The 14,709-nt window shown below is 42.7% G+C and overlaps 1 protein-coding gene across 4 annotated transcripts in view; it reads right to left on the minus strand.

Moving 5' to 3' along the window:
* Nucleotides 1–4,889: 4,889 nt before the first annotated feature.
* tenm3 (teneurin transmembrane protein 3) overlaps nucleotides 4,890–14,709 on the minus strand; it is a 584,772-nt gene continuing 574,952 nt past the window's right edge. For all 4 annotated transcript variants that reach the window (XM_041186060.1, XM_041186059.1, XM_041186063.1 and 1 more), the window contains 2 exons: nucleotides 9,102–9,232; nucleotides 4,890–6,582 (listed from right to left, as the gene is read on the minus strand). In XM_041186060.1, coding sequence (XP_041041994.1) covers nucleotides 5,827–6,582; nucleotides 9,102–9,232 — 887 coding nt within the window. In that variant the 3' untranslated portion in view covers nucleotides 4,890–5,826. The remainder of the gene's footprint in view (nucleotides 6,583–9,101; nucleotides 9,233–14,709) is intronic.

The raw sequence follows: 14,709 nt of genomic DNA on the forward strand, positions 1-14,709 counted from the left end.
GCACTTCCTCTGTGACCAAAACTGTACAAAGTCTCACCAAGACTCACTCTCATATACACTTGCCATCTATTGGTACCTCACCCATATCATGTTTCAGACCTTTGCATTGAGTGTAGAAAGGCCATTTGACTAAATGGGGCCTCATAGTTAAGTGGATTCCAACTGTTACACCACACCCATAAGCATACACTGTGTAATAGAAATCACCAGGTATTAGGAACCCTGGCTAATATTCTCAGAGGGAAAACATGGGCTAATTTTCAGCATGCTATTGTTAGTCTGACCTCAACTAACTCATCACGGGTGGGCAATACTAACTCATCAAATTTTGCCAATAATTCTGAATGGTTCAGCTTTAGAAATGAGTGCTTTCTGTGAAATAATTTGTGCCCAACCACCATTTTCCTACGTTGGGGCTCAGTATTTGTGCAGGGCAAATTCCCAGAGGTTTCCTGCCAACAAGAGGGGATCCACTACTGACTTATTCCAGATCTTACCCATTCTGCAGCCATCTGCTGATGCAGCACCAGGAAGCCAGCATTTAAAGGTGGAGCAGAAGCCTTGTAAGCTTTGTCCAAGACACTGTGAGATGCCCTCACGGTCCCTGCCTCAGAAACCACCCCAACTCTCAGAGTGATTGGGCTGGCAGCACCTGGAGATTGTCTGCTATTCTGAATTAGACGGCAAGCCAGGATACAGCCAATGAGGTGACCACCTCTGGTAAAATCACAGAGCTAGTCCTATTGCCTGCAAGTGCAGGCTCAGGACTCCCATTTGGCCCTGACATCAGGGTCCCAAAGCTTGTGGCAAAATTCCGCCCAATGAGTTATTGCAGGAGGAGGTGGAATAAAGTGTGGTGTAGCGATTGGAGGAGAGAGAAGGGAAATGGGGGCGGGAAGGCTTCTGAGTACGGGGGCTCTAGGTGGTGGTTAGCTGAGGAGAGAATAATTGTACAAGAAAAGCAATTAAACTCACTGCCCCTTGCGCTCCCAGTAGTGTGCTATTTCAAATATGTATCCAATTTTCCAGAACATGATGCAATGGTCTCTGGTTCAACTAAACCCTGTGGCAAAACACGCCATGCTCAAACAACCCTCTGTGTAAAAACATTTCTTCTAACCGCTCTCCTCACTCTCTAAGTGATGCCTTGCAATTGACAATCCAACCAGAGAAAGTTGCTTTTCCTTATTTAGTCTATCAAGATGTTTCATTGTTTTAGACATCTCCATTGGTTTTCTATTCTCCAGTGAGAATAGTCCACTTCTATTCATGGCTATTGTTTCCCATCCCAGGTGTTATCCTGATGAAACATTATGCCCTTTCTATGTGGACCAACCAAAACTGAACACCACATTCTAAATGGCCTAACCAATGTATTTTAAATACATTCATCATTATTTCACATTAACTCATTATTTTTGTACTCAGATGCCTCTATTTATAAAAGTCAAAATTCTATGATTTCTGATGGCTTTACCTGCCAGTACTCACACTGCAGTGAATTATTAATTTGAATCGCTAATTCTCTCTGCTCATCCACTCTTTGTTCACCATGTTTTCATTAAGCATATTATCCAATTTTTCGTCTTTTCTTCCAAAATGTTTAATCTCACATATACCCCAGAATTAAAGTATATTTGGCACATGTCTGCCCATTTTTCTCATCTGTGTCTTCCTACATCTTTTGCTGTCCTCCTCACTGCTAAACTTGCAACTTCTGTGCTGTAAACAAATTTCAGGGATAAGCTGAAATCCAAATCATCTATACATAATTGAAGAACAAAAGCGGATTCAGCACTAACTGTTGGGGTGCACCACTACCAAACCTACTCTAGTCTAAGCAATACCTATTTGCCCTCTGTTTCCTGCCCATTAACCAACTTTCTATTCTGCTATTTGCTGCTATATTTCCTTACACCATCCGACCAATTTTGACAAGCCTCTTGTGAAGCTCCTTACAAAAGTCCGTTTGGTTAAAGGCCCTGGTTTCGTGCGAATCACCTGTAAATCTAAGGTAGAATGAGTATCTATATCACATACTTAAAGATCTTACAGTAACACACCAAGCATTCTTTGCCTAGGAAGTCTTATTCTAGGGTAGTGTTACCACAGAATTTCTGTGTATTATCATGTTTGACTTTGGACTGGGGACAGTAATCTAAGTTGTGGTACTTATCATTACTCCACATGATATTAAATACAGTTTTAACAGAATAGCTCAAATTCACTCAACCAATCACTAAGGAGTTGATTTGCATCTGAACAAGGTAAACTGGTGTTATCTTCTAAAACGTCCATCAACTTAAAGCCCCTGAGTTGAGGACCATAATCTGTCAAAGGGACAGCCATCGACAAACGCCCCCATTGAGGGGGTGGAAGAAAACAGTAAAGGTGGTCTTTTGGGGCCAAAGATTCCCCACATTTTGTTCCATTTTATGTTCTGAGAATGGTGAAATCCCAGAGGATTGTCTACCCTGGAAGCTTAATGCCAAACTGTGTTACCGATTTTTTGATGCAGCTCGAAAACTGTCTAAATTCTTGAAATTTACCACCTCACGAACATCAGTCTCCAGTTTTGTATTTATTCCTCCAAGATAAATGGATAAAAATGAAGTACCATCCCGGCATAAGTGGTCTCTTCTGCAGACCACGCTAAAGGTCATAGGGTGCGCAGAGTTGGGGGGCGAGGTAGGGGCAAGAACAGCCATGAGTAGAGGAGGGCCTTTGGTGAGTTTGAGGCACGTCAGAGGGAGAAAGGGCTGGAAATTTTTGTGCAAGTCTTTTGAGTGAGCGAAGTTTGATGGGTTCACCTTGGAAATGGCTGCCTCAATCAGTGAGCTGCTTGCAATATTTTTGAGAAAGATTTGCATTCCTGATTTTTGGTGGTGGCCAAGACCCCAATCCAGGGCTGGGCACGCAGATGGTTCCCACATCACTATCCGTCCAGCGAGAGCTTAGATATGCCAACCTTACTCCAAAGACCCGACTGACAGTGTTCCTGCCCTCACTTCTGTAAATGGACTTTGCAATAATGACAGAAATTTGTAGCCTCGCAAAGCCATTCTGGGACCTGATGTATCTAGGTCCAAGTGGATTCAGATGGTTTACTATCATAAAGGCAATATATAAATTCAAGTTGCTGTTTGCAGTTGTTCTGGGCTGCTGCAAGGGTACAGTGGACTCCATTGCAATAGCTGTTGATTTTCAACCCAAGGAAGTCCATTTTAAAAGCCCATTGCCACCCCATGAAACAATTTATCGTGCCATTGGACATTGCCTTTGATGGTTTCATCTCTGCTTTAATACCATTGAAACACATTTCTCTTTCTTTAAATAAGAAGCAATAATAGACTTTATAATGTAAATTACTAAGGATTGTGTGCAGTTTTGGTCCCCTTAGCTAAGAAAGGATATACTTGCCACAGACGGAGTGCAGCAAAGGTTCACCAGACTGATTCCTGGGATGGCAGGATTGTCGTATGAGGAGAGATTGGGGTTGACTAGGCCTGTATTCACTGCAGTTTAGAAAAATGAGAGGGGATCTCATTGAAGCGTATAAAAATGCTGACAGGCCTGGACAGACTGGATGCAGGGATGATGTTTCCTCTGGCTGGGGGGGATCTAGAGCAAGGGGTCACCATCTCAGGATACGGGGTAGGTAATTTAGGACTGAGATGAGGAGAAGCCTCTTCACTCAGAGGGTGGTGAACCTGTGGAATTCTCTACCACAGAAGGCTGTGGAGGCCAAGTCACTGAATATATTTAAGGAAATAGATTTCTAGACTCTAAGGGTGTCAAGGGGTATAGGGAGAAAGCAGGAGTATGGCGTTGAGATGGAGGATTGGCCATGATCATACTGCATGGCGGAGCAGGCTCGAAGGGCCGAATGACCTACTCCCATTTTCTATGTTTCTATATTTTCTGTGATCGTTTTGAGGAACAACTCTTTGGGATACTCTGTGCGAGTAGGCATCTGATCAAGCTTTTTTGAAAAAACAAAATCCTTTCAAAACATATTTCATCCTTTCATTTTTGTATTTGCTACATGGTTTGCTAACCTCTATGAACCTCATTTAACCTCTAAAGTAATCAGAATGATTGGCAGTTACTACATAGGCAGAATATATTTCTTATACAGTATTAAAAAATGGGACTTGTCACAATCTCAGGATGTCCTAAAGTGTTATACAGTCAATGAAGTACTTTTTATGTGACATTACTGTTGCAGAGTAGGAAGCCCTTCAGCAAGGGTGCGTACAGCAAGGTCCCACAAACAGCAAAGATTAAACTAGTTTGGTAGTGTTGGGTGAGGCTTAAATATTGGCCAGGACACCAGGATAACTCCCTTGCTCTTTTTTTGAAAAGAGCGCCTGTGGATTCTTTTACACTCACCTGAGGGGGAAAACCAGACCTTGGTTTAAAGTCTCATTCAAAAGATGACACCTCCGACAGTGCAGCACTCATAACCAGGTGACTTGATACGAAAAGATATATGAGATGTCACATTGTCAGCGATTTATTTATAAATGACTTCGAGGGGTGGCCGACATAAATTAAGTTTCACCCCCTTATATATGCAATTTCTCTGCACAAGTTGAGGAATGTTTTCTGCAATTTTTTTGCCACAATCTTCCACGACACAAATGCTGCATTAATGCAAGTTCCATCTCATACTCTAAAATCCAGACCAAATTTTCATTAACATACTGAAAACATACCTCTGGCAACTTAATAAGTTAGTAATGGACTTTCCTCAAAATCAAGGTCTATATTGGTTTTAAGAAGTAATAAGGGGTGACAGATTTGAACATGAAATGCGATAGCGAAAAGGATTGCCTTGCAGCATCTCATTCCCCCTTAAATTAAAAACCAGGTTACAAGACAGCCACTGTATTTTAAAGATTTTATTTTCAAGTATAAACTTCTTTGAAACACTTTACATAAATTAACATCTTTTGAGACTAGTATCTGATGAACAGTAAATTGGAATTCATATAAAAACTCCATAAGGTACTGGTCTCACACACTTTACAAAAAAGAAAAAAAGTTTTCCTTCGCTTTGCTGTGAGGGTGATCTTGTATGTCGTGTAACTTCCCAAGGCAAATCCCATGGCATTGCAAAATTGAGAAGAGTCATTTTCTGTTGGTGCCACAGTCAATACAACTTTGCACAAAATGTCATTGTATAAAGCAGCACAGCTGAAAGCAGGGGGAAACCCTCCGCTCCACAGTACGGTGATAAAACTGCATTGTTTGTGTTCTGTGCCACGGGTCCAATGTGTTACATTGCTTACTGTGGGGAAAGATTAAGACTACTTCTGGTAAGCAAAGGTTACTCATGTCATAATACACAGTTAGTTTCTGTATCTGGACACTGATTCTAATGCTTAATACAGTGTTTCTTAAACAACAGAAAACAGTCAACAGATTTGGCCAAGTACAAAACAGTTAAGCTTTTTTTTACATGTTAGTCCAACCTTGGGTCTGGGTGTAGTGGCATTCAACTGTAAACAATTATTTTTTGAAGCAGTTGACAATCTGATTTATCAAGGATGATTTGAAGTTTCTTTTTGCAGTAACCACCCTTCTTCACCTTTGTAGGCTCCAGCTGAGCAGAAAAAGAGTTCCACCAATTCCAACAGCTCTAGGAAAGAACTTGTGCTACAGATAGATTTGAACAGAGGTCTAGCTCAAGCTTCAGTTATATTTCAGTTTCCTCAGTTTACCATGTGGTAACTAAGGGCAGCAAAACTAATATTCTGTTCCCCCAGAAAGAGAAGACAGTGCTAAGTTTATTTCTTTGGCAGCCACCAACTAGCCTGTGTGTTACCTCTTTCCTATTTCGTTCTGTCTTAAGAACTGAATATTGTTCGCACTGTCTGCTAGCTCTGGGTATTGCTCCACAGAGAGTACATAGTACCCATCATATCCTTGCACTTTGGCAGCGCTCAGAAGCTGTCGCTTTTCTCCTTCTGTCCATAACCTGATCCCTTCCTCGCCGTCTCTCACTCTTTGCTGCTCTCTGGTCCAAGCACTCACCAGCGCTCTCTGCCTGGCCTGTTCCAGTATGCGAGCCTTCTCCTCGTCCAGAGTCGTCCCGTAGCGAACATGGAGAGACAAAGCACTGTACTGCATTTCGACATCGGCAAACCTTCGAGTCCTGCCATTCACCACAGTGGTGGACTGGGAAACAGTGACGTTGATGCCGTTCTCTAACGCCTTGCGCCCGCTGGTCAGCCTCAGAGTTCCGAGGTCACTTTCGGGTGAGGCAGCTTTGATGAAGTAGTGAGTGTCTTTGCCCTCAATTGTGTAATGTAAGTTGTCCAAGTAGTACGCTCCATTTAGCACTGCCGCAACTTTTATGCAGTCTTCGTTTGCGATGTTGAGCACGTTGGTCGTCACTTTTCCTTGGCTGACTGCAAGCATGACTCCCTTGCCGACCAGAGACTTGACCGTTCCAAACCAGAGCCATGGCTTTGCTCCGCTGGCCTGGTGTTTGCCAGTCTGAATTTCTGGCATTTTCCCCAGGCCCATAAAAGCCTTTGCTTGTCTTGCTACGGTTTGTTGCACTCCAGACAAAAACTAGAAACAAGGCCAAAAAAGATTTTAAGAATTAAGTATGAGTGAGTACAGAAAAAGTTCCCTTTTTGTTCTGAAAAAAAACCTTTTTTATTAAACGATGTATTTCTTATTTACCTTGCAAGGGAACTATAATGGTATGATACATTTCCAAATACAGAGTGGATCTAAAGAAACATCAATGCAATTTAGTAAATGTAAATCAATGTGGGGAGTCGTGAGGCATCCAGTTTGAACCTAAAAGATCAGGATATTTTCTAACAATGAGAAGCTCAGAACTGTGGAGGAGAGATTAGGGGATGCATGTATAGAAATCACTGAGAACTAAAGGATAGGTACAAATGTAAAAGGCTAATGGAATGCTGGCCTTTATCTAAAGGGAACTGGAATGCAAAGGAGTGGAGATTGTGCTACAGTTAAAGCCCTGCTTAGACCCCACGTAGAGTACAATGTTCCATTCTGGGATCTGCACCTCAGATAGGCTATATTGGCCTTGGAGGGAGTGCAGCACAGATTCACCAGAAAGATACCAGGGTTAAAAGATCTAAATTACAAGGATAGGTTGAGAAGGCTCGGTTTGTATTACCTTGAGTATAGAAGTTTCAGGGTGATTTACAGGATGTGATTGGGTAGATAGAGAGAAACTATTTCCCCGGTGGGGGAAGTTCAGAACAAGCGGGCATGATCTTAAAATTAGAGCTCAGCTGTACAAGGATAATGTCAGGGAACACTTCTTCACACACAAGGTAGTGGAAAGAGGGGTGCAACAATTTATTTCCGTGCATGTGGGCCCGTGGCACAGCTCCTGCTCTCTATCAAGTAAAACAGATATCATGTAGGGTTAGGCCAAGATGTGCTGCCTTCTCCATGGCCAAATAGCCCACTGTCAAACACATTTTATGCCCACACATGAAGAGCTGCCATTTGGCAAGGTAATGGAAGGGATGCCAGTTCCCTTGGATGTGCCTTTTTGAGAGGAGTGAGAAAATGGCGAGAAGTCACGTCACTCATTTCAACATCATACTGCAATCAATAAATGAACCATCCACTGAAAAATAACCATGGGTAAGATCATTTCTAAATAAGTTGCAAACTTTAAAAAAAATCAATGAAAACAATTGAACATCTGTTTTGTCAGCTGCAGCATTGTATTATTTAATTAATTGAAAAGGAAATGATGTTTCAAACTATTAAAATATGGCTGCATTATTTTCTTTCACCTTTTTGCTGAGAAGCGATAAATCTTTCGCACCACAAAGTATCAGCAGCTAAATGTACCTCTGACCATTGAAGACAACAATCTGTCACTATATGGAAACAATGATGACTGCAAAGATCCTATTGGCTCAAACCCGCCTATCTCTGAAGCTAATAATCTTGTCTGTACAGTTAATGTATGTGTGATAATAGGAAGGATTTCTCTGGAGCTCAGTTTTGATGTAGACTAACAGCACAGGTGGATGGGAGGGAAATCTTCCACTTGCATATGGCAGGAGCGGAAGGAGCAGCCTGTGGTGAAACTGGTCAGGGTAGAGGAAGGAAATGCAGGTCAATGGTGAGGCAAGTCTCATTGTCCAAACCTATCCTCATTCTGAGTTGGATAGAAGCTGTGAATCCAGCCCTAACTTTATGAAAAAGGGAAATATTTGTATATTTAATTGTCCTTTTCTTTCCTCAAAAGGTACTTTATACCAACACTTGAAACTGCTTCTTCCTGATAGTTCATGGCCACCATTTCACAATAAGGGGAGGTGTTGAACATATGAATTAGAAGCAGCAGTAGGTCACTCTGCACCTTGACCCTGCTCTGCCATTCAATAAGATCATGGCTGATCTGATTGTAACTTCTTGCCTATCCCCTTGTTTATCAATAATCTATCTATCTCTGCCTTAAAAATATTCAAAGACTCTGCTTCCACCGCCTTTTGAGGAAGGGGATTCCAAAGATTCATTACCATCTGAGAGAAAAAAAATTCTCCTGATCTTTGTCTTAAGTGAGCAATCTCTTATTTTTAAACAGTGACCCCTAGTTTTAGATTCTCCCACAAGGGGAAACATCTTCTCCACATCCACTCTGTCAAGACCCCTCAGGATCTTAAAGGTTTCAATCAAGTCACCTCTTACTCTTCTGAACTCCAGTGGATACAAGCCTAACCTGTCCAACCTTTCCTCATAAGACAACACACGCATTCCAGGTATTTGTCTAGTAAACCTTCTCTGCACTGCTTCTAAAGTATTTACACCCTTCCTTAAATAAGTAGACCACAGTAGTTCAGATGTGGTCTCACCAGTGTCCTGTACAACTGAAACATAACCTCCGTACTTTTATATTCAGTTCCGCTCACAATAAATGATAACATTCTATTAGCTTTCCTAATTACCTGCTGATGACTCAGCCTTTTCCTTCAAGGAGCTGGGTTATCAACCCATCACCTCCATGACATCAACTCTGCTCTCAGAAGTCAAAGGTTTGGTTTATTCTATTATTTAGTCATATGACAGATAGTGATGAAGAATCTTACCGGTACATCATCCCATTCTTGACTCTTTAAAAGCTCATATGAAGGTTCTTCCAGCCCCTGCCTGGGCACAGGAAAACCAGGAATAACATTGTGGAGTTGGAACCCAAACATCAGTAGCCAACTGTTGACATCTGTGGAGACAAGATAATATTGAGAAGGAGAATCCAATGAAGGTGTGGTACACTCAGCACTTTCAGAAACAGATGATCCACACACTACAAAGAGAATGCTTATTTTTTATGCACACTTGAAACATCAGCATGTTTAATATGTGTAATATCCTCTGTTATTTATAAATACAACCATTGCCTTTATTTTCTAAAAACATACACTTTTTGGGAACCATCTTTTCCTCCATGTTTTACACAATTCTCCTTTGATAATAGTTGTAAAAGAGCCTAACAGTGAGAAGTGTAATGGCAGTAGGAGATGTGGCAGGAGGGTTATGACATTAAGGAGTTCCTCAGTCAATTGGCCATATCCATATGCGAGCCTCGATAGTGCAGATCTTCATCACAGATGAACCTCTACAAACTGTGAGAATGGATGTCATTTAAAAAATATATTTTTGGGGAATATTGTGTTATTCTGTAAAGAAGGTGGTGTGTTTGTGTGTGTGTGTGTGTGTGTGTGTGTGTGTGTGTGTGTGTGTGTGTGTGTGTGTGAGAGAGAGAGAGAGAGAGAGAGATTTAATTAAATTGGGCAAGGGATTGATCGGAGTCAGGTTGCCTGGGGGATTTAAAACATTAAAAAGTTAGAGGTGTTAAGTTTGAGGTACAAGTAAAAAGGTTAGATCTAACATTGAGATAAAAACAAAAAAACTGCGGATGCTGGAAATCCAAAACAAAAACAGAATTACCTGGAAAAACTCAGCAGGTCTGGCAGCATCGGCGGAGAAGAAAAGAGTTGACGTTTCGAGTCCTCATGACCCTTCGACAGAACTTGAGTTCGAGTCCAGGAAAGAGCTGAAATATAAGCTGGTTTAAGGTGTGTGTGTGGGGGGCGGAGAGATAGAGAGACAGAGAGGTGGAGGGGGTTGGTGTGGTTGTAGCGACAAACAAGCAGTGATAGAAGCAGATCATCAAAAGATGTCAACAACAATAGTACAATAGAACACATAGGTGTTAAAGTTAAAGTTGGTGATATTATCTAAACGAATGTGCTAATTAAGAATGGATGGTAGGGCACTCAAGGTATAGCTCTAGTGGGTTTTTTTTTATATAATGGAAATAGGTGGGAAAAGGAAAATCTTTATAATTTATTGGGAAAAAAAAAAGAAGGGGGAAACAGAAAGGGGGTGGGGATGGGGGAGGGGACTCACGACCTAAAGTTGTTGAATTCAATATTCAGTCCGGAAGGCTGTAAAGTCCCTAGTCGGAAGATGAGGTGTTGTTCCTCCAGTTTGCGTTGGGCTTCACTGGAACAATGCAGCAAGCCAAGGACAGACATGTGGGCAAGAGAGCAGGGTGGAGTGTTAAAATGGCAAGCGACAGGGAGGTTTGGGTCATTCTTGCGGACAGACCGCAGGTGTTCTGCAAAGCGGTCGCCCAGTTTACGTTTGGAGAGACCAAACGTAAACTGGGCGACCGCTTTGCAGAACACCTGCGGTCTGTCCGCAAGAATGACCCAAACCTCCCTGTCGCTTGCCATTTTAACACTCCACCCTGCTCTCTTGCCCACATGTCTGTCCTTGGCTTGAACGTAAACTGGGCGACCGCTTTGCAGAACACCTGCGGTCTGTCCGCAAGAATGACCCAAACCTCCCTGTCGCTTGCCATTTTAACACTCCACCCTGCTCTCTTGCCCACATGTCTGTCCTTGGCTTGCTGCATTGTTCCAGTGAAGCCCAACGCAAACTGGAGGAACAACACCTCATCTTCCGACTAGGGACTTTACAGCCTTCCGGACTGAATATTGAATTCAACAACTTTAGGTCGTGAGTCCCCTACCCCATCCCCACCCCCTTTCTGTTTCCCCCTTCTTTTTTTTTTTCCCAATAAATTATAAAGATTTTCCTTTTCCCACCTATTTCCATTATATAAAAAAAAACCCACTAGAGCTATACCTTGAGTGCCCTACCATCCATTCTTAATTAGCACATTCGTTTAGATAATATCACCAACTTTAACTTTAACACCTATGTGTTCTATTGTACTATTGTTGTTGACATCTTTTGATGATCTGCTTCTATCACTGCTTGTTTGTCGCTACAACCACACCAACCCCCTCCACCTCTCTGTCTCTCTATCTCTCCGCCCCCCACACACACACCTTAAACCAGCTTATATTTCAGCTCTTTCCTGGACTCGAACTCAAGTTCTGTCGAAGGGTCATGAGGACTCGAAACGTCAACTCTTTTCTTCTCCGCCGATGCTGCCAGACCTGCTGAGTTTTTCCAGGTAATTCTGTTTTTGTTTTAGATCTAACATTTGCATTTTCAGATAAGTTGAGAGTTTATTTGAATATCAAAGGGGAGTCTCAGGGACCTGTTTGCATCTTGTAGGAGTTCCATAAGTAAATAGTAGTGGGGATATTATGTTTTTTTTGACCCAAAAGCAAAGACAAGATAGAGACATACAAGATTTTATATCTGGAAGGATTTTAGTTTCAAAGAGATGTGAGAACAATGGAACCAAAGATGAAAGGGAAGAGAGATATTTTAGAGTTATTGTGGATAGCTGGAGTAGCTATAGAGATAACTGGAGCTGTTGAGCTGTAGCTGGAGTTCTGGGCTGGGAGAGGATGCCTTTTGAATTAGCCATCCAGTAAAGCCAGATAAGTCTTGGACTGCAACAAGCAGTTTGATTCTGAAGTGGATTCCACCACAGAGTGGAAGAGGGTAGAGGGCATGTGGTATACCTTTATTGAAGCTACAGCAGTTTGCCTTGTGTAATATTCCTAGATTTTATAGTTAAACATCTATAAAGAAGTGTTGCCTGGAAGGTGTTACTTATGGGTTTCACCAAGTAGAGCGTTCTTTTGGGGAATGTTTTGAAAGACTAACCTTAACTGTGTAAATGTAACCTTGTGTGATTAAATTTGTCTTTTATTCTTGTTAACAAGATGTTTACTTTTAATGTTTAAAATTCCAAAAGTGTTACTGGATGCCTTACTGCTGAGATTGGTATGTCGTCGTCAGCTCCTTTTCAGAATACAAAAGAAAAGGTATGGCCCATAAGCCAAGTTTCCCTCAGGGATTTAGTTTGCGCAGCAATTAACATCGGCTGTGGTCATAACAATACTTACACAAGCACACGCTCATACACATACAGAAACACACACACACCACACCCTCCCACCCGCGCAGGCAAGCACATACACAATTCCAGCAGCAGGGCCTGTTTGCTTGCAGTCTGGAGAAGAAATTCAGACCAATTAGCCTTCTCTACTCAAGAGCATTTCATCCAATTGTAAGGATAAGATTTTTTTTCACATATTTTTTACAGTGAAATAAACTGCAGTCGATATTTGTACCATTTTATTTGGAATTCATACTGATCTATGGTTTAAACATATCCACCACTGTAAATGAAACATCGATAAATGCTTTAATGCAGTCAATAAACTATTGAAAATTACCTTGCCTGGATGCAGAGCACTCACTGAAGCTTTTCTTATGAATAAATTAAAAGACATATTCTGGGGTGCTCAATGACAGGTTAGCATAGATGCAATTTTCTCGTCAACTGGTTAAGGAGGCTGCATTACAACATGTCTGTCGATGAAAGCTGCAACTGAGTCAACCCAGAATGGAAGACTTGATAATCTGATAACTGTACCAGGCAAGACCACATTAAATCCAGAGCATGGGGGATAACTGATCACACAGCCTGGTTCATTAGTGACATCTGTATAGGCAGCACTGTCATAGGATAAACCTGCCAGCCAATATTTCGATGGGTGCAATGATGCTGGTTGGATAATAGCAGAAAATCATGTGATTCGAACATAACTCTGTGTCCCTAAGTCTTAGCTGCTACTAACGTATGTCAGAGCTCTTTGGGTTTAGGGAATTCAGGTGGGTCCTTACAAGGAGACTTTACGCAAGAAGCTCTATTTATGTGACAGACACACAGCCGATCAGAACAAAAGGAAACTTTTACCCACCCACAGGGCTTCATTCTTTTGGACAATAATAACTTGGGAGAAGAAGTTTGAACAGTTCTCCAAACCCTGCCTTTCCTGCTCCTCTAAGTAACACTAGGAGTCTTCATTTCTAAGGCACGGTCGCTTTAATGTTTCCTGGAAAGCTTAGTGATAAAGGTTCATCTGATAAACCAGTAAGTGTCTGTATTGTGTAGTGTGGTACTGAGCCAGTGAGGGTCTGCGTTGTGCAGTGTGACACTGAGCCAGTGAGGGTCTGCGTTGTGCAGTGTGACACCGAGCCAGTGAGGGTCCGCATTGTGCAGTGTGACACTGAGCTAGTGAGGGTCTGCATTGTGCAGTGTGACACTGAGCCAGTGATGGTCTGCATTGTGCAGTGTGACACTGAGCCAGTGAGGGTCTGCATTGTGCAGTGTGACACTGAGCCAGTGAGGGTCTACATTGTGCAGTGTGACACTGAGCCAGTGATGGTCTGCATTGTGCAGTGTGACACTGAGCCAGTGAGGGTCTGCACTGTGCAGTGTGACATTGAGCCAGTGAGGGTCTACATTGTGCAGTGTAACACTGAGCCAGTGAGGGTCTGCATTGTGCAGTGTGACACTGAGCCAGTGATGGTCTACATTGTGCAGTGTGACACTGAGCCAGTGAGGGTCTACATTGTGCAGTGTGACACTGAGCTAGTGAGGGTCTACATTGTGCAGTGTGACACTGAGCCAGTGACGGTCTGCATTGTGCAGTGTGACACTGAGCCAGTGACGGTCTGCATTGTGCAGTGTGACACTGAGCCAGTGAGGGTCTACATTGTGCAGTGTGACACTGAGCCAGTGATGGTCTGCATTGTGCAGTGTGACACTGAGCCAGTGAGGGTCTACATTGTGCAGTGTGACACTGAGCTAGTGAGGGTCTGCATTGTGCAGTGTGACACTGAGCTAGTGAGGGTCTGCATTGTGCAGTGTGACACTGAGCCAGTGATGGTCTGCATTGTGCAGTGTGACACTGAGCCAGTGAGGGTCTGCATTGTGCAGTGTGACACTGAGCCAGTGAGGGTCTGCATTGTGTAGTTTGACACTGAGACTCACAATCTAGGAAAAGTCCAAATATCATGTTGACCAATGCGATCACCGCAGAGGTACACTAAGTCCCTGTTTTAAGTTGCCCTATTTTAAGTAGTTCATCTTTAACATCGGTCAGTTAATTGGGCCACTCTCCTTGTTTTGCATCAAAAGTTTCATTTTAATGTCGTTTTGCACCAGGTCTGACCTGGTGTTGTGTGATCCGATTGGGGCCAATTTAGAGCAGCCTCTCCCGCTCCCGGACCCTCCAGCTCATGGCCTCTCCCACTCCTTGACTCTCTCAGTCACTGCCAACCCTCCAGTTTCAGGCCACTGCCGCTCCCCAACCTTCCTGGATGCTGCCCACCCTCTCTCTCTCGCCACCCCTCCAGATTGTGGCGTGCCTCCTGCATGTTGAAGCTGCTCTTCCTGCCTCTTGCCACTTAAGCTAT

The sequence above is a fragment of the Carcharodon carcharias genome, chromosome 4, assembly GCF_017639515.1.
Source record: "Carcharodon carcharias isolate sCarCar2 chromosome 4, sCarCar2.pri, whole genome shotgun sequence".
In the NCBI taxonomy this organism is placed as follows: Eukaryota; Metazoa; Chordata; class Chondrichthyes; order Lamniformes; family Lamnidae; genus Carcharodon; species Carcharodon carcharias.